Source organism: Oryzias latipes, chromosome 17 (genome assembly GCF_002234675.1).
Source record: "Oryzias latipes chromosome 17, ASM223467v1".
Taxonomy (NCBI): Eukaryota; Metazoa; Chordata; class Actinopteri; order Beloniformes; family Adrianichthyidae; genus Oryzias; species Oryzias latipes.
The window spans coordinates 15,017,002-15,043,392 of NC_019875.2; the positions used below are offsets into that span (position 1 = coordinate 15,017,002).

Below are 26,391 nucleotides of genomic sequence, written 5' to 3' on the forward strand. Positions count from 1 at the left end.
TCATATAAATGGTATATTTGTCTTTTACTAATGGAGACAAGGATAACATAAATCTAGCTAAATGTACATAAATATTGCACATTTGGAGCAAAACATTGCCTAAACAATGAGCAAGAAATGTGCATGTCGTACAAAACAAAACTACTTTTTGACATGCTTTAAAATAATAATTTAAAAAAAAAAGTTGCACCTTCAGAACACCAGGAAGCTGTTTTATCTAAAGTATTCCTAAAAAACCCAGGTGGCCTTGAAAACAGCACAGCTTCTTCCATGACAGATTCATGGAGCAGGAGCATTGTAGCCGTGCTGACAGAAGGGGAGCCTAATCCTGTTTTGGAGGAGAGAACAAGTGGATCCCAGAGAGAAGCTTGGTCTCTGTCTGAAAACTGATAGACGGGCAGAAGGAGAGAATGAGAAGTGGCAGAAGAAGAGATAAAGGAGCCTGTGAAGTTTGAAGCATCCTGGGACGGAGCCAGCGATGCAGAGAGAGGTTTTCCACCAACAGATAAAGTAGAGGGGAGGGTGGTGAAGGGAGGGCAGCTGAGGACAGCGTTGAAGAAGGGATTGAGCATCAGCGTTCTTCAGAGAAAATGTGTGTTTGACCGAAGCAGTGACAACTTTCCCTTTAAAAAAAGCTGAAGGGGCTTCTCTGCTTGTGCTTTTGCATGAGATATGAGGGAGTCCTGCTGTTCAGTCTGACAGCAAGTGCATGAGAACATGCACGCTGCTTAGCTACTGAGGCTGCTGAGGCTGCTCAGTGCACCCTTCAAAGCCAATCTACAGGATTTTAGCAAGTCTGCATGCCATTCTTAAAAAAATGTAGTTTTTAATGTAGTTTGTTTTTATTGTTATAAAGGCACAACTCATTTGAAAATGTAACTTTATTCTTTTATTATGCATATTTTTCAAGTTAAAAGGCACGATATTCTGTTCTTTAGGTAAATCAGAGCACAGTTTACACACAATTTGCTTTGTTTTTTATTGGCATGCAGCTTATTTCAAATTACAAATTACAAGTTTATTAGCTATAATAAATAAAATATAGGCACAAAGTTGAGTATTAATTTTTTTATTGCATTAAAAATGTCCTATTGAAATACTGGTCAACTGTAAATAAAGAAAAAGTTTAATTAAAACAAACAAAAAAAACATCTGAGGCAACCTCACTTTTCTTTTTCTAATTTAACTCAATTCATTCATTCATTTTCATTCATCATTCATTCATTTTCTACCGTTTTATCCTTTTCGGGGTCACTGGGCTGCCGGAGCCTATCGCCTATTCAATTCAATTCTATTCAATTTAAATAACTTTATTTATCCCAGAGGGACAAATCTTTTAATTACAGTATATCAGTTAGAAGACAATTAATACATTTTTATGAGTGAACATTAATTGGCAAGGCACTTTTGGTAGTATTGGTCACACCCTACTTTAAATTTTAGGTTGAGAAAATCATGCTTGTTGGATGAATCTCTAAAAAAAATCCTCAAAAAATGAATATATTTCTTTTCTGCCAGCATATATAAGTGAGATATGGACATCTTATGTAATGTTAAGCAGACACTGCACATTCTGAACCATAGTTAAAACCATTGGCTGTATATGAGAACTGGACTGAGTCACTCCCTCAACCCAATGTTTCAAACAGGAGGTACCTGCTGGATCCAAGACGCCAAAATCCCAATAACTTCTATTGAGAAACAAACAGCTATTACTCAGCTATTACTCAATAGCCATTCTTGCACTGATACCTTTTTTAAACATGTTCTTGGTAATCTTAAATTTTTTAATTTTTTTTTCTGCAGTGCAGTGTATCAAGTTATTCACTGATCAATCTGAAGCCTCAATAAAACTATGTGATTTCTCGTCAAATGTTCAAAATGTTTGATTGACAGAATCCTCCAAGCCAAGTGGTAGGGGTGTGGACTTTCAGCAGGCTCACTCCTGTTTTGAAAGAGTGGTTGTCATTGACAAAACTAAACAGGTTATACTGGCAGCACATCAACTGTATAGAATTAGCACTTAAGAATAAAATTGCAGTAGTGATTAGCCTGTTAAAAACTAACATATTTGCACTCTGTCCTTATTTTGCCTTCTTGTTGTCCTGTTTCAGCTGCATTTTTAGAGGCTTCAGTTTAGAGTTGCTTTGTAAGAAGTGCAGCTTGATGCTAACTTTGACTTGGTCTGCATGAAATATTTAGACTCCTGGCTAGACTGAACTGGAACAAGAGACAATACCTTGGGGGGGATTGAGTAATTTTGGACGAACAAGAACATGTTCAACAAATTCTTTAATGCATTTATTGAAAATGTAATAACCGTTTCTTTATCTGGAGGTTCCACTCAGTCTCTCTGCAGAACGGAAACATCCATCTAAACGTAAAATCAATGGACTGCCTGTCTAGGCTTAAACAATGAGTGATCTGCAGACTATCAAAATGATATATCAATCATTTATCTTTTGTTATTTCCTACTCAGCAAACTCAAGAGGTGCTCCAGATGTGCAGGGAACCGTTTTTATCCATAGACTTTAAATAACGGTGCAGTAGTAGTGCAAAGAGTGATGTGTGGATTAAGTGGGGCATAACATAGGAATGTGTCCTCTCTGCTTAACTGTTGTAGTTTGTTTTTCTAGTGGATTCAATTTTACCATTTGGGACCACATTTTCAAAGAAGAAGTCTTTTAATCCAACAGTTCTACTTGATTAGATACGTTGAATTCTATACGATTGTCATAAGCAATAAAACAAGGAAAAGTACATGTATGCCACATTTGCTTTGGAATGAATGTAAATGTGCCCGTATTAATTGTTTCCAGTGCAAAGGTTCTATTGTTGAACTAAGGCATGCAGCCATTTAAAGTTTATGGTTTGCAAATGGCAACAAACGTATTTTGTTCCCTGACAGTCAAAGGTTTTAAACACTCCAAGGTTTTCAGCTTTTTATTAGAAAGTATTTAATTGTCTTTTGCATCTTTTATGTTATTCTGAAATATTCCCCTTTTTAATTTAGTTTCAGTTAACCTTACTTAAATAGGGCTTCACGGTGGGTGTATTGGTCAGCATAAAAGACCCTGGTTTGAATCCCAGCAGACACATTTCTGTTTGGAGTTTGCTTGTTCTCTCTGTGCATGCATGGGTTTTCTCCTGGCACTCTGGTTTAAAAACATGCTTCAAAAGTTGAATAATGAAGAAATTGTCCCTATGTGTGAATATAAGTGTATTTGTGACCTTGTGTTAGACTGACGACCTGTTGAGGGTGTACCTAACATATGCTCTGGTTACCCTGTGACCCCCAAAAAGAATGAAATTGGTTCTCAAGATGAATGAATAAATGTAACCATACTTTTTTTTTAATCTCTGGCAGTTCGTGTTATTTTTGTGCTGTATCAAGCTATTTATTGGACTTTACCACCTTGATTGGGACAACAGACCTTAGATAATTACGTTGTTTGAAAATCATTAACAGCTTACATTTCATTTTTTGTTAATTTTTTCAACAGTTTATTATCTCTCGTATGTGTATCTTAAAAAATGTGTATTGTTATGTTCCGTCACACTTTGCAAGCGTCTCAGATTATGGATTTAGCTGTGTAATCAAATATGTCTTGTGTTGTCTGTCTTTATTTCAGCTGAGTTCCTGTTCTTGCTGTGGGGTGTTTACCTGTGCTACGCTGTCCGCACCATACCCTCAGCTTTCCACGAGCCAAGATATATTGCTGTGGCTATCTACAATGAGCTCCTCATATCTGCCATCTTCCACATCATCAGGTAGGTTCAGAAAAATATAAACATTTGTAAAACACAAAAATTTCCATCCATCCGTCCATCTTCTTCCCCTTATCTGGGACCACCAGTCTAAGCAAAGATGCCCAGACTCCTCCCCACAAGAGGGAAAAACATTTAAGAGACAAATGCTATAACTATATCTATGAAAAAATTAAAAAGAAATAAGAACAGTGTGAATTAATAAAAATCTGACTTTAATCGGGAAATGCTGCAAACTATGTCAAGGTGCTCTCTGACTGCACCGGTTTGGAAAACAGCGTTCCATTTTACCACACAAGGGGTTAGTTAGAACAGGAATTGCAAATGTTCTACATGTTTGGAAAACCTTGTCAGGTCTTGGATTCTAAGTCTTCAGAATTCTTTTGCTTGGGTAACTTGTAGTTTGCTTTAACTGCTTGATGTAAGTTTAATTCCCACTGCTGTTAGAGAACATCATTCCAACATCATTTACCATTTACCATCATCCCCACTCCCATTGTGGCAAATCTTCTTTTTTAATTCTTATCCGGTGTAAAGGTCAACACTGACCACTTTCACTTTTTTCAATTTAAGTATGTAAAAAGTACGACTTGCTTTTTTGTACTGGAATGAGGCTTCATTTAAACCTTAACAAACAAATATTAATTTGTGCCATTTTAGTTAATTCTTAAGGTTTAAAAAAATCACGGGTCAAATTTGACCCACTAGCATTAAAGATGAGAACAGCTTTCTGACACATTACAAAGGTTAAGTAGTGGGAACAGGCAATTTGTAAATAAAAATATATGTCAAAGTTACAAATTAGTATGCGTTGTATACAATAAGCAAGTAAGCGGACTAATGTTTGTTGACTGTGTTCATACTGTATATGAAACAGGATGTGACTATCTGGCATGTTATTACGAACACTCCTGGATTTAAATACTCTCAGAGTTTAATGACAGCATCCACTATTGACTCAATAGTCGATAGTAAACTTACAGTTGTTAAAGCTGTAAAAATATTAAACCCTGGGACTTCTCAGCAGACTTAGTCTTAAGCCTTAGTCATAACTGCCCTTACCGGTGGATATGGGCTGTCTGTGGGTGAAAACTGGGCAAACCTGTAGAGGGCACGCAACGCAGGTGGCCCACAGGAAATTTTAATTGCATATATATCCCCGGTAAGCTCTTAAGGTGAAAATATTCATGCATTTGTTTTTTTCTTCGGGCATTCTGCGGGCATCAGTTTGTGGTGAACACAAAAGGTGTGCACTCCTTGGGGGTTTCATGCATGCAGCCTGGCTGTTAGAAAAAAGGAAATTAGACAATCTGAGTGTAGTTTGTGTGTGCATCCTATGGGCATCTTACTGGCACTTACATGTCACGTGCACACCCCGTGCATAAAACATTTGCACAGCATCACTAGGGAGCCATTAATCCAACCTTACTAATGGCTATGCGACAGCATCACCCGTACATCATAAGTGCATGTAACTTACATTATACCTTTGAATATTCCACAATACATTTACCACACATACATGACAATCACGTTTCATTTTCATGACATCTCTCAAGGTAGCGACACGAGCCATAAAAGAACTAAAAGACCCATCTGCATTTCTTTAAATGCTACGTTCACACAAGGCATGTGACATGCTGTCAAGAATGTGCTAAACGCTTGTACTTAAGCATGTATTTAGCCTCTGGTGTTCACAGTGGACAAGCAGAGAAGGGCTTCTTCCTCTTTTTGTGCTATTTACTAGGCACCTAAAGTAGAAGAGGCTACTGTAATTTCGAAATGTCAAAGGGGTGCAAGTCTTGCGCGTCTGGCTCCAGGTTTTTTTCTTACACAGAAAGACTATCATATAATTCCAACCAGGCACAAACCGTGATTATTAAATTCTCCTCCATGATCAGTTTTCAAATGGTTGACACTTCCATGAATTCAAAGGGGACGCCATCCAATTCCAAGTCCTTAATTGGTCAAAGTTTGACCTGGTTTCACTTTCAACAATGGCCTACGCATTTTGTGTGTAGCTATGCATAAACGGGAGTTTAGAACGTGGAAGCCCAAACCCACAATCACACGCATTTACATAGACTTTTTATTCCAAGCGATAGCCTGAACGTAGCCAAAGACGGTGTGAACTTAGCTTGAGATGCGGCCACAGGCCTGGACAACCCAGAAACCCTGCATGCAAGGGTCCATGTGACCAGGAATTTAGTCCATAGAACACACACGCAAAAATATCAGACTAGCTGACTTAGTATGTTTTAATAGTGTGCTCATGATTATAGTTATTCACAATGAAATACAATATTTTTGGTTGTAAATGTAAACTTTTGTTTGAAATACATTTTCATATATACCATTCACGTTTTACAGTGTAAAAGCAAAGCTTTTGTTGACTGTATCTTTCTTTTAAGCATTATGAAAGAAAAATATTAAGTTCAATGTTATTTAAATGACATTTTTTGTTTAAACAATTTGAACACGCAAGTTTTTAGAATGAAGATTGACAACAGTGTGTGATGTAAAACACCCGGAGCTTTCTAATGCAATTTTTTCTGCATATATTTGTACATAGTTGCCTTTGTAGTTGACATGAACTGATTTCAAGGCACCATTATGTGTGTGTGTGTGTGTGTGCGTGTGTGCGTGTGTGGGGGTGTGTGTGTGTGTGTGTGGTGGTGGTGGTGGTGGGGGGGGGGCAACTGAGAATCTGAAACGATAATCTAACATGCTTTTTACAGTTCGAGGGGATTGTTATTGCGGTTTTTAGCAGAGGAGATGTCGCCATTTCTGATTACCGGTATACTTGATCATCCATCAGATTTCATTTAAATCATTCTCTTTTATGCATCTGCTGTAAGGTCAATTTAATGGCCAATGTTTTTTTTTAAGCCTGAATACACAGGCCTTAGAGATAAAGATAAAAAAGCAAAAATTGAGATAGAGCAGCAAAGCCCAGAGGAGAATGAACTTTATCTGATAACATAATAATGAGTCATCAGCAGTGGACTCTCTAAACCCTGCTGCTTTTTAGGAGGATTTGTTCTCCTGCTTGCATTAAATTGAATTGTAGACTCAGTTCTGGGTTTATATGATGCTTTTCCTATAATTTAATAAATGGTAAGAATACAGATAATGTAATAATATTGTATAATAAGCAAAAATAAACAATTTATTTAAATGATACCGTGTGAAAATAGAAATTAACTACGTTTATTTTGTTGGTGTTTCTTTTTAAATTAGTTTAAATTTAGTCAGAATCACTATGTTCCAAATGTATATCAATCAATCATTTACTTTTTTTATATAGAAATTTTCATCAACATGCTGTCAAACACAGTGACGTGTGGTGAGGTTAATGGCTGGTGAGGCACTGACGTCATCAGTCAGATTTACAAACATATGAACCATACTGAGTAACTTATTCACCATTTAATTGACAACAGTTAACATGTTTTGTTTAAAATATCATTTCAACGTGTTTTTTTTTCATGTACAAACTGCAGCATAGAAAAAAGCACAAACGTTATTATCATCTTACCTTTACTTGTAAATAAAGTCCATATGCCGCTCCTTCTGAAGAAAATAACTTGCAGCTTGCTATCACTTCTTCTATTGTTTTTTAGCGTCATAATCTCAGGGCTCACCGGCGCCACCTAACATGAGGCACGAGAATGTCTGGCCTCACCCAGCGGCTTTTTTGCCGGCGTTTAGCGCTCAGCACAAGAAACACGTCCCTCACATACAGTTATTTATAAAAACAAACAGTGTACATTATATACATCTGCTAAATTATGTAAACTCAGCTCATATAGTACAAGTGATTGAACCGACATACAGAGACAGCAGTACCGTCTGACTGCATAGGTATTGCGCAATCCAAGGTGAGGCTCAGCGGGCTGGTGCCTCATCGCACGTCACTTTTTAGTATCTGAACGGCAAATGCGGAAATTCAGCGATTTTGAAAAGAGAAAAAAACACCCAAAAATGGTACATTTAAATGGAAAATATCTGCAAAGCACAAATTACTGATTAAATATAATGATTGAATTTTTTTTTTCTTTTCTTCCCATAATGTGCCTCACCTGCCTCTCCTGACTGCACGTCACTGGTCAAACACAAGGTGCTTAACAAAAAAGACACATATAAACATTAGTTGAAACAATAAAGACATTAGATTAAAAGCAACAACAATAAAAAATCAGACATAAAAAGGAAGAAAATGCTGTGGCAAAATTTGAGGAGGCACTCCATAGATTAAAATATTGACAGGGTAAAAACGTACGAATGATAAACCATGAAAGCCATAAAATACTTAAAAGCCCAATAAAGAAGTTATTTAAATGACTTATTTAAAAACTACCGGTAAGTTGAAAAGATTTTTCTTTAATAAACAATTAAAAATCTCCACAGAAGCAGATAAAACACATTTTAGTGTCTGTTTTACAACATTCTGCTGTTTTTTATTTCTAATTTTTTATACTATTTGGCTTTTAAAAATTACCAATGATCTTGTCAGGATCGCTACAGAAGTCATAGGCTTGGTATAAGTTTCCATGGTGACTATCCGACTGACACCAAATTCTTAGTCTTTATCTCCAGTGCACACTGCTATGCTTGGATGTACAGATGAACCCTGTGGGTGAGATGAGTAGAGAATATAGCCCGTTTACCGTTGGAAAAAAAGACTCCGGGGTTCAGAGCGTAGCTATCAGATATCAGATGAGGCGTGTCTGTGCACAAAAGACAGGGTTTGTAGGCTGTTAAAGCCTGTTAAAGGCTGCAAAACTCAATCACAGGGTGAAACAGAGAGAAACAACAACAAGAAGGGTGTCAAAAGAATTTTGATTATTGCACTGGAAAAAAATCACAAAATCATGCTGTTTTAAGGATGTCCTACCTTATTTTTAATACCGGAACACTAGCAGTAATTTTTGTCTTAGGTTAGAATGTTAGTTTTGCGTTAATAGACCAAAAACAAAATTCCATTGCTCTTTGCCTGTCTCCATCTCTTCCCAAACAGCAGTTTCAGGAGGTGCACAATTGTTGGTCTTCTAAAGAGTTACCTCTTTGACCTCTTGGTTCTCTTCTTAAATTGGCTTTTTGTTGGAGTTCCCACCCATGATTGTATTGGTGCATGGAAACACAAGTGAATTGTAGAAGCCATATAACAATTGGGGAGATCTTAATGTTTGAATTGTTTTTTCATAAAACTTTAGGAAAGTAAATAGTACAGGAAACTCTTCAATATTGGTGAAACCTGCAAGCTTCCATCGAGAAATGTTTGTAATAAACCAGGTTTTTCTCTCCTATGACAAAGCCATTAATTGTTTAGACAGAAATTGTAATGTTATCATCATTTACTTGTTTTACCTGCACTGCTACAAAATAAAAGTGTTAAAAACCCATTTTGATGAAATTTTTTGTGTTTTTAGCATGTTCTTGTAATGTTTTTTTTTCATGATTAAGGACATATGTTAAGAAAATTAAGCTTAAAATTGCATTTTTTGAGTATTTCTTCATTCAAACCATTGTAAATAAGGAGGAGATGAAAAGAATGCAGTTGAAATAAGACAGAAAATACACTGGGTGGGCCACATGCTCTTTTCCCTGGTCCATTCTGATGCATTACTTGTAGTCGACTAGATCCGTGTACGTCTTTGTTTTCTTCGTCCAAGCTGGCATCTGGCTCAAAATTTTACGACTGGATAGCTGCAATATTGTTCCCTGTTTTTGTTCACATGTTATGTTAGGTTGAAAGTGTTAGGGACTGTAAGCTAGCGGGAGAGCATGTAAACAGATGGATATTGGGAAGATAGGGCAGGCTTATTTTGCGCCAACATAGAGGTGAAATTCTAATGAACTGCTGCAGGAATCATGTCATAGAACTTATTATTTAATTATTGATTTTGGCTACAAATGGCATAATCATAAATAAAAGATCACCAGGAACACTTTTACAATAGTTGAAAAGATGATCGGAGTGGTACTTTAAGGCATTTTTAGCACATGATGTACAGAAAACAAAGAAAATCCATAATTGGGTAAAACAAAGGGCCTAACAAAAATAAATAGATAATAGAAACAGCTGTGAGTGATTTAAATTCAAACCGGGTAGAACTTTGACTGAAGGGAAGTAGAAAAACCTGAAAGCTGAACAAAAATGTAAGAGTCTGTTAAACATTTCACCAGTCAAATATTATACAATATGAAGGTGGTGTTAAGTAGTTTAGGAATGATATAAATTCCACAGTTATCTGCAGCCATACTAACCCCCTTTCTTTTGACTTGGGTCAAATTTACTGCTCAGTGCCTGACCAAAAATGTGCTTGACGCACCAGATGCGTGTGGGAGGAGCTACCGCCAAATGTTTTCGCTACATGGAGTGGTGTCTGAGTCTGGTCTGAAAACTTAGAGGATGTAGACATAGAGGATGTTTAGAGATTGGATTTATTCATTTTAACTATCTTTACAAATGTATCATGTAATCATGTTTCCATGCCAGGGTTCATTAGATCATTCAGAGTCTCTCCCAGAGTGTCACTCCAGCGGCTAGAGCTGGGTCTGAGTGATGGCCACGTTCCACCGCTACTTCTGTGTTTCTGACACCAAGTTTGGTCCCACATTAGTTCGAGAGGGTAAAATAAAAGCAAGAATCAAAGGAAAGGATCATTTGAGAGGGGCGTTTTATGTATATGTGTGTATATATATATATATATATATATATATATATATATATATATATATATATATATATATATATATATATATATATATATATATATATATATATATATATATATATATATATATATATATATATATATATATATTATTATTATTATTGTATTATAATAATACAAAAATAATAATAATAAATGTATTATTTATTATTTTAATGTTCTGCAGATTCTCTCTGGTGCCAGGGCTGCACCCCGACTGGATGCTCATGCTGTTTTTTGCTCACACTCACCTGACTGTGACTGTGACTCTGGGCCTTCTGCTTGTTCCAAAGGTAAGGTGATGTTCTTTTTTTTATAGATGAACATAAGAAGATGAACATGAATCATCCTGGATAGATTTAAATTGCAATACAATCTTCAGTTTCTGTGTGGCAGCATTTAAAACTAAAGATTATGTTTAAAATGTTTTGCAAAGTCTTCCATGGGCCTCCTTTTATGCCTCCTGCTGAACCAGAATCAACTTTTAAAGTTGGAAAAGGAAACATCTCCTAGTCCACGGTAAATATTTAAAAAAAAAACCTAAGGCCAAAACTTACACTCACAAAAAAAAATAATAATAAAACATCATGTAATGTTCAGTGTTACTGTGGCAACCGTTCCTTCAAATTCACCTCTGAGACGTGACCTCTTCAGCATTTTCCCTGCTTTACCTCCTCTCTTGTTTGGTCCTTTAATGCAGCTGCTGCTTTATTCTTCTCCTGCTCTATTTCTCTGCTAAACCTTCAAGAAAACTGATATTACTGAACTTCTCCTTGTTTAAATCAAATTCCCTTTGTAATTCTTTACCTAGAAATTCAGAGCTGCAAAAGTGCAGTGAATGCTGGGTAATCTGATTCTGCGGCGTGTGCTTTCAAACAAGATCCGAACAGAATCTGGAAATTAAAGTCTTATCAGGGGTTGGGTTTGATCCACATCCATAGACACTTGCTACATAACAGCTCACCATGGGGAAATGATTGTCAACTCTGATTTTTAGAATTTAATTTATATTGGACAATAAAAGAACATCTCTTTCAAATTAAAAGGCTTTTTAATTTTTGGAAAAACAACAAAGCCAGTGCCTTTTACTGAACGCATGACCGTTAGAGCTGTCTGCAGCACTCGTGAAATATTTAAAGAAGTGCATTGGTACATTGCACCCAAATCTGCAAACATCCTACACTAGAAGATGCACAATGGTCCACAGAGGCACACAGCTTTACTGCAGCTTTTGATTAAAGTGAACTGCTCTCAGTGCGTGCTTCATGCTGTGCACTGTCGTCTGCTGTGAGTCAGCACTGAACACACAGCTACGCACAATGCAGGGGCTGAAAGATGTCTTAGTGTCTCGCTGTGAGAATGTACTATTCAGGTATTTTTTTGTGAAAGTGCTTTTTAAATCTGTTTTTAATGAGTGTGGATTGAAGTCACCTTTAATTACTCTCTCACAATTAAAAAACCCACTCTGATTGTGTTTTCGGTGTTTTTAACATGTTTTTGTGGCAATTTTCTGATGATAGAGGACATATATGAAGACAATTAAGCTAAAAATTCCCTATCTGATTATTTCTTTATTCAAATCATTGTAAATCAGGAACAGATCCAATAATGCCGTTTGAAAAATATAGTATTTGTGATGGAGATTAAATGCTGGGTGGGCACAATCTCCCTGCTCCAAGCTTTTAGTAATGCGGAGAGGAAAGGGGGGCGGGGTTATTCAACAGTCCCGCCCACAAGTCAGAGGTGAATTTCTAATGAACTCTTGTCTCTCTGAAGATTTTTTTGTTTTTTTATATGGTAATGTTTCTGTTCTTTTATTTTAATAATAATAATTTATTGGCATTTTCCATCACTGATTGGGTTAGTCACAAACATCCAACTGTGAATGTTTATGTCAGACAAAAATGTAAAATTCTGTTAAAATATTGAGCTAAAATAAGGTTTAGTAAAAGATTTTTCTGCCAGACATGATTTTTCTTTCCAAATAATCATAATCTGCTTGATCATGCAAGACTAAAAATTGAGTAACTGATCAATACTAGCCCTAAGGGCTGTTGGAAACATGTTGATGGCAGCACACACCCAAACAAAAGATGTTTAATTACAATGAATGTAAAGCAGGTGAGAGAAAATTTGACAGGACCTGCATATTTCTTGAACTATTGACAAATGTTATTAATCCCTTGACGCCAGTTGATGCTAGCATGCATCAAACCACTTTGCTCCAAAATTAACTTATTTTAGCATCTACTTGAAAGTAAAAACATGTGTGATATTTTTTTAATGGTTGGAAAAAAATTCTGGGGTCAATGGGTTAATGTGCGGTATTAGTCAGCCCCTCCAGTGGGAGCAACCTCCGTATACTCATCTACATCACCACCTCTGCAAATGCTTTAGATAAGATGAACCTTATTATTACCTTGGGCACACAGTGCAGGGATATTGAGCCTTCATCAACCTCAGCAAAGCACCACCCACAAAACAACACATACACAAATTCACAAAGAGGTGATGCGAAATAGTGACACAAAAAAACAAAGAAAAATCCCACTTTTTTTAACAGTACAAGACCCAAACTGCACACACAGGGACACAACAGTAATCCCAATACTTCCATTCTTATGATTACTTGTTCCCCTGTCTCCCAAAAAAGAGTTTGGGGGATGAAAGCTCCGGGAAATACTTTTTTGTTTTGTTTTGTTAAGTTAAAGTTCATACCAAACAAAGCATTCTGTGCAATGATGGCAGTATCACTTGCATCTGATGTTATCCCTGATGGCAGAGTTTCTGTTGTCATTATGATTAAATAAAGAATAAACTGATTTTTTTTACAGTAAATGGCTTTACTCAACCACTAACTATGAGTAGAAAAAAACTTTTTAATGTTATTATTCATATTCTATAAAAATTACCACAAAATTGTTATTTCTTCCAGGTTATGTAAACTTATGAACACAATGGTACAAAAAGGATATTGATTTAAAAATCGGCTTAGAATTACTTCAGAGGAATATTGAAATAACTGTAATGGTAAAATAGTCTTTTGTTTTTTTATTTTGACAAAAAAATATAAAATTTAATAATAATAATAGTTCAGAAATTATTTTTCTCTCTAGCTTTGCAGCCTGATTAAGGTTGAGTATGACATTACTGCCAGTATTTTAATGTTTTACATGTATTTTAAAAAAAATCTTTTATTATTATTAAAAGGTTTTTTGAAAAGTTTCAATAGGAATATATGAAAATGGAACCAAAGCAATTACCTTTTAAATATAACCTGAAATATGTGATTTAAAACAAAGAAAAAAAATTAGCTTGTGAAAGGACAGGATGAAACGTTTTGTATGTAATGCAGCACTTTACAGCTTACAAAAACAACATTAAACTTAAGAATTTACCTTAGGAATTTGAGGTGAAGTAACAAGTTATTAAATGCAAATTAAAGTAGCAGTAGATTCCTGAGGGTCTCTTTAGAGCAGCCCACTGCCTAATTAGGAATGAATGCAAATTCTGTATATATATATATATATATATATATATATATATATCTGCGGGTTTTTTCCCACTGCTTGTTTATTGTAGCAGCATTTCATCTGAGCAAGGGGCATGTTAAAGTTTCCAGAGTAAAATAAAACATGCAGAATGCGTGTCGCTCAAACCAGCATTCATTACCTTTATTGGTGGAAAAAAAAAAGGCGTCCACAAAAGATTATTTAAAACATTATTTTAATTTTCAAGATTTTTGTACGTTTTATAAAACGGCATTTCAAAATTACAATTTTAAAGACAGACATAACACATACTGTGTGTCAGGCTGGAGACTCTCCTGTGTTCTCTGTAGTACTATACAGTGCTCATTGACATAGACAAAGTCGAGATGCACCTACACACCAAAGAAAGTCAGACAGAGAACTCTTTAAAGATCCAATCCGATGAAACCATTGTGGCATTTTTCTCATGAAAGATGACATATATTAAAACAATCCAGCTCAAAATTGTATTTCTCAGTATTTCTTCATTCAAATCATTGTGAATCAGGAAAAGATGAAAAAATGCCTTTTAAAATAATTGTATTTGTGATGTCGCAAATACAATGAGCGGGCCACAAGCCCCATGCTCCGCTCCATTCTGATGCATCCACTTGTAGACAACTAGATCAATACGTCTTTGTTTTCCTCTTTTTGGATAGCTCCAACATGGCTCACAATTTTGTTGCAGCAGTAGTATTAGGTTGGAGGTGTGAGGGACTGCAACCTAGTAGGAGAGAGTGTAAACAGAGAGCTCTCAGCAAAGTGGAGGGGAAAGGGGAGCGGGGTTGCTCCACAGCAACAGTCCTGCTCACTTCTCAGAGGTGAAACTACTGCAAAAACTATATTCTAAAAATACGAAACAGGTTTATTGAAAACAGCATAATCAAAAACAAAAGAGCACTAGGAACGCTTGGTAACGCTTTCTTTTACAGTCCGGTTTCATTGTACTTAAGGGGCAGTTTCTGTGGTAAATTCATGGTAAATACCATGAAACATACAAGTGCAGACCTAAAGGTCAAGGTACTTTACTTGTACTTACCTTGTTCTTACATGTGGTAAGTACCACAAAATGCAACATGCAAATACCCAGTAACTATATTAAAGATACCCAGTATGTACCACATAGGTATGAACCAAATAGTACCACATAAATACACAGTAAGTACCATGTAAGTACAGAGTAGACACAAAAAAGTACCATGTAAAAAGTACCCAGTAAGTCCCATAAAAAGTACCAAGTAAACACCACTTAAGTACACTGTAAGTGCTGTAGTGTAAAAGAAAGCGCTACTGAACGCTTTTACAATATAAGGACGATCAGAGTGTATCTTCAAAGAACATCACCTTTACTTATCTTTCATAACAGAAACTGGTTTTCTTTAAGATGAGTTCCACTCCTGTACACAAGTGTTTTATCTCAGACACTTTTAAAGTTAGAAGGCTCATTTGCTATCATTCCCTTAAATTCAATAAAACTGTGTAAATGCTGATTGTAATTTAGCTAAATACTCCCGCGAGTGTCTTTGAGGCTCATGGAAAACATTTCGTACTCCTGCTGTGTGAGAAATCCAGTGCACCATGGGCGCTCTGTTCTCTCTCACTCTTTTCTTAATTAGGAACCTCAGAAGTGTAAGTCAGTTAAGTACACTGGGATAATTAAGCACAATGGGAAGACATTAATTTCATACCGACTCTGTTTCTGAAGCTGCGAGGAGTATTAGATCTCCTTGTGTCCCAAGTTATGTTGTTCAAACAGCTAAATCAAGCAATATTGGTGATACCCATAAGTAATGCATGAGTATACTCATGCAGCCTTGTTTTTGTTTGGTTTTTGTTTGTTAATATCCAAATGACCTGGAGAAGGACCACCGCAAGCATGGATCCACATAGACAAAAAATATTGAATTTTCAACAAGTGGATGGAATAGAGTTAATCGGCTGCACCTGCAGCTCTTTGGGAAACATTGAACCCAAAAAAGTAGAACTTTTTCTTGATGCACCAACCAATGAGATCTGAAGTGATCCATTCAAAACTCAGGCTCTAATATATTATTTAATTCTTTTTTCTCTCTGTTGCAGCAGGGAGAATCCTGTAAAGCCCCTCAAAAAGTCACTTAATAACCTTTTGGATAAAAGAAATTGTTCTTGAAAATGTATTCCCACTTTCCTTTATCTCTCTGCGGGGAGAGTAGCACCATTCTCTGACCTCTCTCTGTTCTTCTTTCAGTTCCTGTCAAAAGGCATTCAGGCAAGGGATGACATCGCCACAGAGGCATACGAGGAGGAGCTTGACATGGGAAGATCTGGCTCTTACCTCAACAATAGCATCACCTCTGCCTGGAGCGAGCACAGCCTGGACCCTGATGATATACGGGTGGGCAGCATATTTGTAGAGGGGTTTTTCTTTCAGATTTTACAGCTGTTTGCAAATGGTTACCACGCATTTTTATTCGTATGTCAGTTAGAAAAAATATATATCATCAAAACATCTGAGTATTGTGGACTTTGACGCAAATGTATCCTCATAGAAACATTATCTTACTGTTTTTAACTTTCTTATATAAGAGCTGCATGTCAGACTTTACAGGTCCATAACACTGACAAAGTATAATGAGATTTTGGAAAAAACATGGCGAAAAAGTAACTTTTAAATTAAAAATGAATGTGCAAATATGTGTGTAAAAAGAAAAAACGCATTAGACATGGAGGTGGGAGAATCATAATTTAGAAAAGTTTTAAAGTAACAAAATCTTATCAAGTAGTCAATATTTTAGAAGAAATCTTGTCTAACAGATAACAATGTTTTAGATATCTTGAAAAGAAACAATTGAGCATTTTTGAATGCAATAGTTAAAGTTCACACTAGGAAAAACAAAAATGTTTTTGCTGAGAAGCCTTAATGAACTGAGAAATGAAGAAAAGCAACAATACAGACAAGGTCATGAGAGAAATTGGTAAATTTGTTGGTTTGTTGTTGGTTAATTTTGCTAAACTAACGAACGAATCACAAGATTATGTTTTCTTAAAAGTCTTCATAAAATAAAGGAAAAGTTTGAATAATTAAGCTGTAGTCATGATTTTTCCACAGCAAGTCAGCAAAGTGAAAAATACTGCAATGTCATCTATGAACTTGGAAATGATTTCTGTAATCAATGCCTAGGATGAATTGAAGAAGCTGTATGCACAACTGGAAGTATACAAACGAAAGAAGATGCTCGCCAACAACCCACACCTTCAAAAGAAACGCAACTCAAAGAAGGGCCTGGGACGCACTCTGATGAAACGCATCACAGAGATCCCAGAGACCATGCACATCCACCGGCAGTGCAGCCGAGACGACGGCAGCGAGCACGGCAGCAACCGGGGCACCTTGAAGAGAAACCAGTTTGAGCCAAGCCACCATGGTGAGACCACTCTGCATAATCTACATTACTATTCTTTCAGCATTTACACTGTTTTCATTGTGTGTTTTTAAAATTAAAGTAAGGAGAGCTCAGATGAGACGAAAACATGTGCATGGGTAGTTTTGATGTTAAACTACCAGTGTGAGCAATTACTTGGAGCAAAGTCAAAATAAATGGGGGTTTCATTCATAATTTTCCATTTATAGATAAAATATATTTATAAGATACACAAAAAGTTGTGAAGTAAATAAAAACCAATCAGTAATCATGGTAGTTACTTCCAACTCCAACAATAATAATAATCACAGATTTTTGTGTCATTTTGTTCTACACGACAAAGTATTTAGGCCACTATAACAATAATGTTAAAAAAATTAGAAAATTAAGTAATACAATTAGGAGAAAATCTTCAAAACAATGCTCAAATAAACTTGTAGAATTACGAGTAAAAAAGTCAATATTTTCTGAGGGTAAAGTTATGGTTTCATAAGTTATAAATTGAAAAATTGCAAGATGAAAATCATAATTGTATGAGGTAAAAGGCTGTTTTCTAGGAAAAATAGCAATAGCAAAAAGAAAAAGAAGAACTGCCTTGTGACATCGCCATAAATTGATGCATTGCTGGATTTCACATGATGTGGATGGAAGCTTACACAACCAACTTTATTTTCCAAAAAGCATGGCTTATCATAATTTTACAAGTTTATTCTTGTAAAATTATTACTTTTTTACAACTTTATTCTTGTACATTTTTTACTTATTTATCATAATTTTGCAACTTTAATCTCATATATTAATTTATTTTGTGTCTTTTATGGTGGCCCAAATACTCATAATATATATATTTTTTAAATCTTTGTTTAAATAAAAGTTTTCCTGTTAAAGTTATTGCTGATTAGTGTGGCATCAATCAGTTTCCAGTTTTTCTTTTGGTATAATAATTTAAAGCGATATTGAAAACTGATTTCTTACTAATAACTAATCCATTATTTATGTTTTTTTTTTCTATATCTTTGTATTTAGCATATTCTTTGTTACTTTCTTTCGGTTGTATTATTGTTTTGTTTTTTTCATAAATAAAATTTGCATCTTATATTGAAATGCAAAGAAAATCCACCATACTGTAACACCATTCTTTTGATGAATCTCCTCATAGGAAAACCTCGAGATGACTCCCTTAAAAACAAGGTCATGGTTTTGCCGAAGTCACTCAGCTTTGACCACGTTTGTGACCAGGATGCAGAAACTGGGAGCCAGACTGAGTCTGTTCCCGGAGACAAAATGACTCCCATTGGAAACGGTGGGGAGGCGTCTCTCCTAGGCTCTCTAATCGGCCGCAGACATGCCAAGAAGCACCTGGAACCAACGGGAATCCCACCAACGCTGGAACCAGCTGAGTCCACAGAGTCTGTTCCACTCTTTTGGAAATCAGCAAGTGCTCACAATTTAACACATGACAAGAAACCCGTGCATCTGCGGACCTCCATTATGCAAAAGTCTCTAAGCGTGATTGCGAGCGCAAAGGAGAAGATGCCAGGTCTTGCAAACAAAGAGGATGCCTGCAAGAAGGTTCAGAAGGGTCAAGAGGACAAAATATTGTCAGATGTGGACGAGACACAAGAAAATTTCCCCAAGATGATCATCAGCCAGTCAGTGGAGTACTCCAAGACACCCATGAAGATAGGCATAATGAAACAACAGGTACTGTACTACTGTGCAGTCACTAATGCATAAACAGAACATCAAGTACCGAAAAGTAGTTAGAATTTAAACTCATACCGCTAATTGGAAATGAAGCTAAAAAGTGAGACCCATTGTCTTTCTATAGGGGGTTAGATTGAAGATTAAACCATATCTGATGCATGGGTAAATGTATGGAACAAAATTTATACTTACTGTATACCAATAAGCTCCACTTTACCTTCATCGGATGTGTTCTGTCAGTCAACATGTGGAATCACCTAAAACTGCTGAAAAAAGATGAAAGCTGTAGATCTCAAGGAGCAGGGTTGGGTGGCCTTTGTCTAAATCAAGAAGACATTATGACGGGACTAAGCGACAAGCATAACTTTGCTAAGAACTTGCCCGCCTTTTTGTCAAATTTACAATCCTGTGAATTGACTGATGAAATTGATTGAGCTTTCCTACAAAAAAAAAGTTCAGCTTGTTGCTCTGAGCTTGATCTGTAAGTCATCTATAGCATCTTCTTGCTTTGTTTTTTAAATAAATACTGTAAATGGAGATCAACCTCTTTTTTAAAGACCAACTCCAATCATCTTGTGATCTATTTTAAAACCGTTATATTATGATTATGCCCTTTTAGTCAAATGTTTTAAAAACTGTGTCGTTTTCTAGGACATAGATCTTGAAGCTCGCCGTCGTAATTTCAACGTCACACTATCTTTTTCAAACTTTTTTTTGTCTGCTCCTGATTCACAGCGATTTAAATAAAGAAATACTCAGAAATTTAATTTTAAACTTAATATTCTTCATACATGTCCTCCATCATCAGAAAAATATCACAATAACATGTTAAAAACACCAAAAACCAATTTTTTATTGCGTCTGTCTTTAATAAAGTCTTAGAGTATTTGTTTTGGGTAAATAAGAACTATGCTTAAATAGGTTTATTTAACTGAAAGGTATCCTACACTTTCACAAAAATAGAACAACAAAGCAGTATGTGGGTTTAACGACTCCTATCTTGTCATAATTGGCTTTTGCTTCACAGGTCAGTGGCAGCCAACCATCCATTTACCCTGAGACTGGAAGGAACCTTTACGATGTGTCGGAGGTTTGTCCCTGGGAGCTGGAAGAAGCTCAGACTCCGTCAGAGGGGAAGACCCAGAAGCACGTGTCCATCGCTCCTGGAGAAACCACTATGGGCCGCAGGGGCAGCAGCAGCTCTGCAACCAGCAAAGGTAGCCGATCTCAGCAGAAGCAAAAAGTAGGGCAGTCGCCATCCAACAAACGTCGATCCAAAGACAAAGATGGAGAAAGGGTGGATGCACAGAAATCTCGGCCACCCAAATCCCCTCTCCCTCTTAAGCCAGATGTGTGCCCCTGGGAATTTAATGAACAGCCCATGCTGGAGGGAGATTCAGACTCCATCTCTCCTGACAGAATCAGGCGAAAGAAAAGTGTCACACCCACTGATGGTAAACCCAAAGGGCTCCACTCGGACCATTCCAAGTCTACAGGGAGCCTTTTACAGCCACCATCTCTCATGGTGGAAATCTGCCCCTGGGATTACACCAGCCCACCCTCGCCAAAGCAGGAGAGGACCTGCAACAGTCCCACCACGCACAAGAAGAAACGGAAAGGCTCCTCCTCATCTAACTACAAAGCTGAAAAGGAGAAAGGCAGAGAGAAAAGCAGGGAGAGGCGGAGCTCCTCCAGCAAGCCTCCGACAGAGAGGAGACGGGTTAGCCAATCGTCTGAATGTGGTGGGTTGGTTTCACAGCGGCGACGGAGTTCAACAAGAGACGCAGACACTACAGAAATCAGGAGATCAGAGGCTTTTTCCCGCGAGACGGGGCACTCACACAGCAACATGGCTCAGACTAAAAGATCACCAGAGAAGAAGAAAGAAAGCACAGGGCGCCCTGGTTTAGAACCTGAAGTCCTTGGCAGCGCAAATTTAGTTGATGTCTGCCCTTGGGACTTTCCAGAGCAAGATTCAGGCAAACGGGCATAATGACTGGGTTTAAAGTTTCCTTCTTTGTACTTCTAGTGAAAGAACCAAAGGAATGATAAACTTACAATAGACTGGTTTGTAAGAGGGGTTCTTTCTAGGTCACTTCTGTGACAAGCAGACTGTGACAGCAGGACAGTAGATGTTTCACCAATTTCAAATGCATCCATCAGGCTGAATTTTCTGTTCCACTTCTAGCAAAAGCTTCCATATTTTATCACATTTGATGCAAAAGGGCAATGTGTCAAAAGATTCATACCTTTATTGACCAACTGAGGTGACAATCATTTTCACAAAATACAGGACATATTAGAAGCACGTGGAGGAAACATAGAAGCCTCATCATGTTTTTTTTAAAAACTTACTATGGTCCATTTGACAGTAGTATCACAAAATCTGGTTTCACTTGCTCAGTGTAGGTCCACTGTGTTTCACTATAATCTAATCATTTAGAAATTTCCAGTCGGTATTTGTCCGTTACTGATCCACCAATAAAAACAGTGTCCAATCGCCTTGCACATTTTTGTGCCTTTGCTGTCAAAAAATGGCAGCAAAAACAAAGTACACCCTAACCCTTAATCCCACCCCTACCATAGTTAGCAATGCTGGGGCAAATATTACCACACAAAAACTGATTGAGGTACTCAAATTCGCTCATTGAAATGCTAATGCACGAGCACCTTCCAGTATGAACAATCCTGAAAATGTAAAGCATTGCACTTAACAATACTTAGCAAAGATTGAGTTTGCGTGACTGTCTCTAATGTATCAACAATTCCTAAATGTATCGCCCTCATTAATTAACTTTTATCCAATCAAATTTTAGCTTGTTCTTGTTTTTGGTAACTGACAAGAGTTTCTTTCTGCATTCTCATCTAAGCCATAGTCACAACTGCCCTTACGGGTGGAAACGGGCTGTCGGCAGGGCACAAAGGTGATCTATACAAAATCTTATAATCGTAGACCATCAGGTGACCCGTAAGGTGAACGCTTATGCAACACGTAAGGGTACGGAAGTAGGTGAGACACAGGCGTGTCGTACAGCCCATTAGTGCTGTTCAAGTAGTAATTGCGCGCTCGTCGCACATCCTTGCCTGTCTGTTAGAAATAAGGAAAGTAGACAATAAGAGCATAATTTGTGCGGGCATCCTACGGCAATCTTAGAGAACTTTTGGATCACGTACACACTCACTCACTAGTGCGCTCACCTTACTAATGATTGGAGTAGTGCTTAAATGGTGCCGTCCAACAACATCACCTGTATTCCATAAGTGTTGTAACCTATGTTTTCCTTACCAATATTTCATGATGCACTTACTGCATGCATGACAATGGTACATTATATTTTCATGAGGTGGATGCACGAGCATCGCCTGTGCCTCTATAAACATGCAAACCCTCTTCTCTACAACCTTCTACAGGCCGCGACAACCCAAAAACCTACAGCCTCCATAAAGGTCGATAACAGGTGCTGTTGGTTTTTGGGCCTTCGTCAGAGGCTTTTTCAAAACCCTTCCTCTGTTAGCATTCTGATTTGGAATCAAAAATGAAGACCATTCTTGTGAGACAGTTTAGTCCAATTATGACTTTTTTGGCAGCAACATTACTAATCTCTACATCTTGTTTTTGATCATGTGTTTGAGTATCCATGGCTGCCCAGCCTTGGTCCTTTACCACCAATGCTCACTTTAGAGAAATTTTTACTGATCACCTGGAGTTATACATAGTCAGTTAGAACCTGGGTTCCATCTGACTATACATATTCCAAGCTTATCATTGAAAGTAGGTATTGGTTAGAGGGAAGCAAGCAGCAGACCTATAACGTTGGAAATGGGTAACCCTGACGGCAGATGTGGAAGGATTTCTTAAAAACCAGCAGGATGTACAACCTTGAGACCTGGAGTCTGACACCCCGCAATTGTCAATTCTGCACATCACAGGAAACGCACAAGTATTTGTTTTTAGGAACACATCAATATCCACAAATTCCATGGTGTAGTTATAATGCATTTATAGTACACGCCAAAAAGAGATGGCACAGCTTCATTTAATCAAGAAAAAGTGCCCATCTTTGCCCATTTCAACTAATGGGGTTCTTATCAATGACCTTTTTGAGTAAATAAAACCTCATGGGTGGAATAACTTGGTGATAGGGAATTTAGGAGGGTGCAACTCATAAATCTGACCACTCTTGATCATGCTGTTCAGATATCATGTAACAAATGATGCTGCTTTTTCATCCAGTCTCCTGGAAACTCACGCCAGATCTAGTCTTCTCAACCCAACTGTACTAGGCTGTACTTTCTGGTGTAAATGTGGCTTCACAAAAATTAAAGAGAGTACAAATGACTTACAAGTACAACTAGCATGCCTTACTGTTAGGCCAAATGCAACATTCATGGAAACAATCTGCCAGATGGGAACCATAAGAATAACAAACACCTCAGCTAAAAGAGGAATACTGTATGCTTTAGTGGGAGTTATCTGTTTACAGTGTGTTTTTTCTCATCAGCCATTGCATGTGGCAAACTACCAAGCATCAAACGACTTATGTACTGGTCAATTTGTACTCAGATATGAAAGTGGAAATGTTGATGTTGTTGCTTAAACTATTTGTCGACTTATATAACACACGATGCTCTTGAATAGTCACATTTGAGATGGGATGCAACTGAGGTGTAAAGGAATATCTACAAGGCTGAAATTTGTTTACTGTTATAGACTCCGACTCACAGCCCCGTTTTTAAAAAAGGAGTGCTGTAGCGGAGGCTGAAACGTGGAGCATCCACACACGCACCATACTGAAAGTATTTCAAGGACCAAACCAGAGCCAGTCTTTTGTGGATTATGTGAATAATACATTTTGTCCCATACTTGCCCATTTTGTTTGCTTGATTGCACCTTCCTTTAAACCGCAATGGTTTAAGAACACTTGCATGACCAAAGCTTTGTTTCTTTCCGTGCTTTTTCTCTTAGAGTGTGAGTAATTCATCATTTTAGCATCATCTCCAAAAGCAACAACAGTCTTGTGTCAGTGACGACTCATGCAAGATGGCCATGCACAGTAGTCAGTTCAGCTTGACAGCTGTGTATGCATGACAGCAAGAATACTGGAATCACTTAGATCACCTTGAAGCTTAAATTAGTTATTGCATATGTTATGAAATACTTAGAGGAGACCACGTGGCATTTTTTTAAATGTACCCCAGGCATTTTTTTTCTTCCATGGACTGGCTGTGTGAGAGCAGATTAAGAAACATGACCCACCTCTTGAACTTTTCCCTTTGGCAACGTCAGAGGCTGTTTGAATGGGAATGCCATCATTTGGCCACTACATGTGTTTTATGCTAACTGTGCAGTATAGTGTGCTCCCAATCATTAGAGACTGTTGTAGCATCCACATGGGATTATTTATACTGTGCATTCACATTGTGTTGCATGTATATACAGTTAATGATGGTACAAGTTCTCAATTAAATGTTTCTATAAAACCAAACGCTTGCTGAGTTTGTTTTCATTCTCTTGTCCTCACTGGAGTTTGTTTTAGGTTGTATCATGAATATGCATGTACAAGAAGGCAGACAGTCTGCAGCTCTTCTGCAGAAGGTTAGCCCTTGTGCTATCCTAGGCACATTAACATTGGGAGTTTGGTCATCTGGACCCCACAAGACAGTGCACTGAACTTTTTTTCTTCAATGATTTGTGATCTTCACTGGTGTCCATGGATTACATGAAATCCTCTTCACTTTTATCCACCTTTGTCATGGTAGGGAGAACACGTCAATGTAAGTAAGGGTGGGGTCATAGGATAGCACAAGGGTTAAGGCTGGTGAGGGACACTTGCTTGTTTGTGTTAAAACAAAGAAAATAGAGTCATGTGCTGTTAATGATTTAAGAAGCTTTCTAATTTATCTACTACTGCCACCATGTGGAGGGACAACATGTCTGCATCTTTTTTGTAAAAATGAACCTGAACTGATTCCAACTGTATCAGATTTATCCTTGTTTGGTGTTCGAATAAAACCCCCAAATGTTTTAGTAGGGGAATAACTATGTGTGCACAAAGGTTTTCCCAGGGGGCTGACTAATATGGGCCCCTAGGCAAGAACCTTCATGCTAACTCTGTAGCTACTGGGGGGCCTGAATCCAGGTCTCCCTGTGCCAGTCTGGATAAAACACAGGGTTGTGTCAAGAAGGGCATCCGCCATAAAAAGTCACTGACAAACCACCTGTGGGATTCAGTGAAAGCAGCCCGACGAGGCATGCCAAAAGGTGAACACATTCTATATTCACCGGAAAACAGACTACCCTAATTAAGATCAGATCAGATCAGCAGCGTGGTGCTTTATGTGAAACTAAACCATACTCTTTGAGAGGAAAGTATTGGTGTAAAAGTCATTTTTCACATATTTGATGGTTCCAAAAAAATAAAGAAACAAAGTAGTTTTTGTGTAACCATTAAAAGATGTCTTGCTTTCGGTTTTTACTATTGAATAAACATTTTCTTATATAATTAATTTAATGCTTTTTACTAGTTTTGTGTATAAGTTCTCTTATATACTAGCAAATAAATTTTAGAATAAATACAGCTTTATTCTTTCATATAGTCACCAGTTACTATCTTTTGCACACGAGAAACCAGCATTTTTTTTTTTTTACTTCAATGTCCCTTTAGGGCTTTTGTTCATGCCTTCAATTTATCTATTAATTATTTCTGAAAGCATTTTTTTATTCTTTGCTCGTTTTTTTCAAATACCTTTTTTATTCCAGTGTTTTCTCAGCAAACCATTTTTTTAGTGCAAACATACTTAGTTCCTCCCATATGTTTAACTTTAGGTTTAAGTTGTAAAATTTATGTTTGCCTTGAACCCCCCCCCCCCCCCCCAAACCTTTTACTAAATGAATCAGTATAAAAAAAATAAAAAGGAAAGTGCCAAAGTACGACATATGTTTCATGTAATGTGAAAATATGTGATTCATGATGATTTATAGAAAAATTAAAATATGTTGATACTAGATTAACTAATATGGTAATGTTGAATGGATTCATCTCCATGAGCAAAATAATGATTGAATATGAAAAAGATGAAAATAGCAAAAATATTTGATCATTCATTCATTTTTTTTTTCATTCATCTTCTTTACCGTTTATTCCCTTTCGGGGTCACGGGGCTGCCGGAGCCTATCCCGGCTACTTGGGCGTAGGCAGGGGATGCCCTGGACAGGTCGCCAGTCTGTCGCAGGGTAGAATGTCCACAATCACACACCCATTCAC

General features: G+C 37.2%; 1 protein-coding gene across 1 annotated transcript in view; it reads left to right on the top strand.

Annotated features, from left to right (window-relative positions):
• Window positions 1–24,612, top strand: part of LOC101168242 (probable G-protein coupled receptor 158) — a 93,734-nt gene extending 69,122 nt beyond the window's left edge. Inside the window, exons 8-13 of the mRNA XM_023965158.1 lie at window positions 3,634–3,772; window positions 10,676–10,781; window positions 16,246–16,392; window positions 17,179–17,422; window positions 18,579–19,123; window positions 20,154–24,612. Coding sequence (XP_023820926.1) covers window positions 3,634–3,772; window positions 10,676–10,781; window positions 16,246–16,392; window positions 17,179–17,422; window positions 18,579–19,123; window positions 20,154–21,119 — 2,147 coding nt within the window. The 3' untranslated portion in view covers window positions 21,120–24,612. The remainder of the gene's footprint in view (window positions 1–3,633; window positions 3,773–10,675; window positions 10,782–16,245; window positions 16,393–17,178; window positions 17,423–18,578; window positions 19,124–20,153) is intronic.
• The last annotated feature ends 1,779 nt before the right edge of the window (window positions 24,613–26,391 follow it).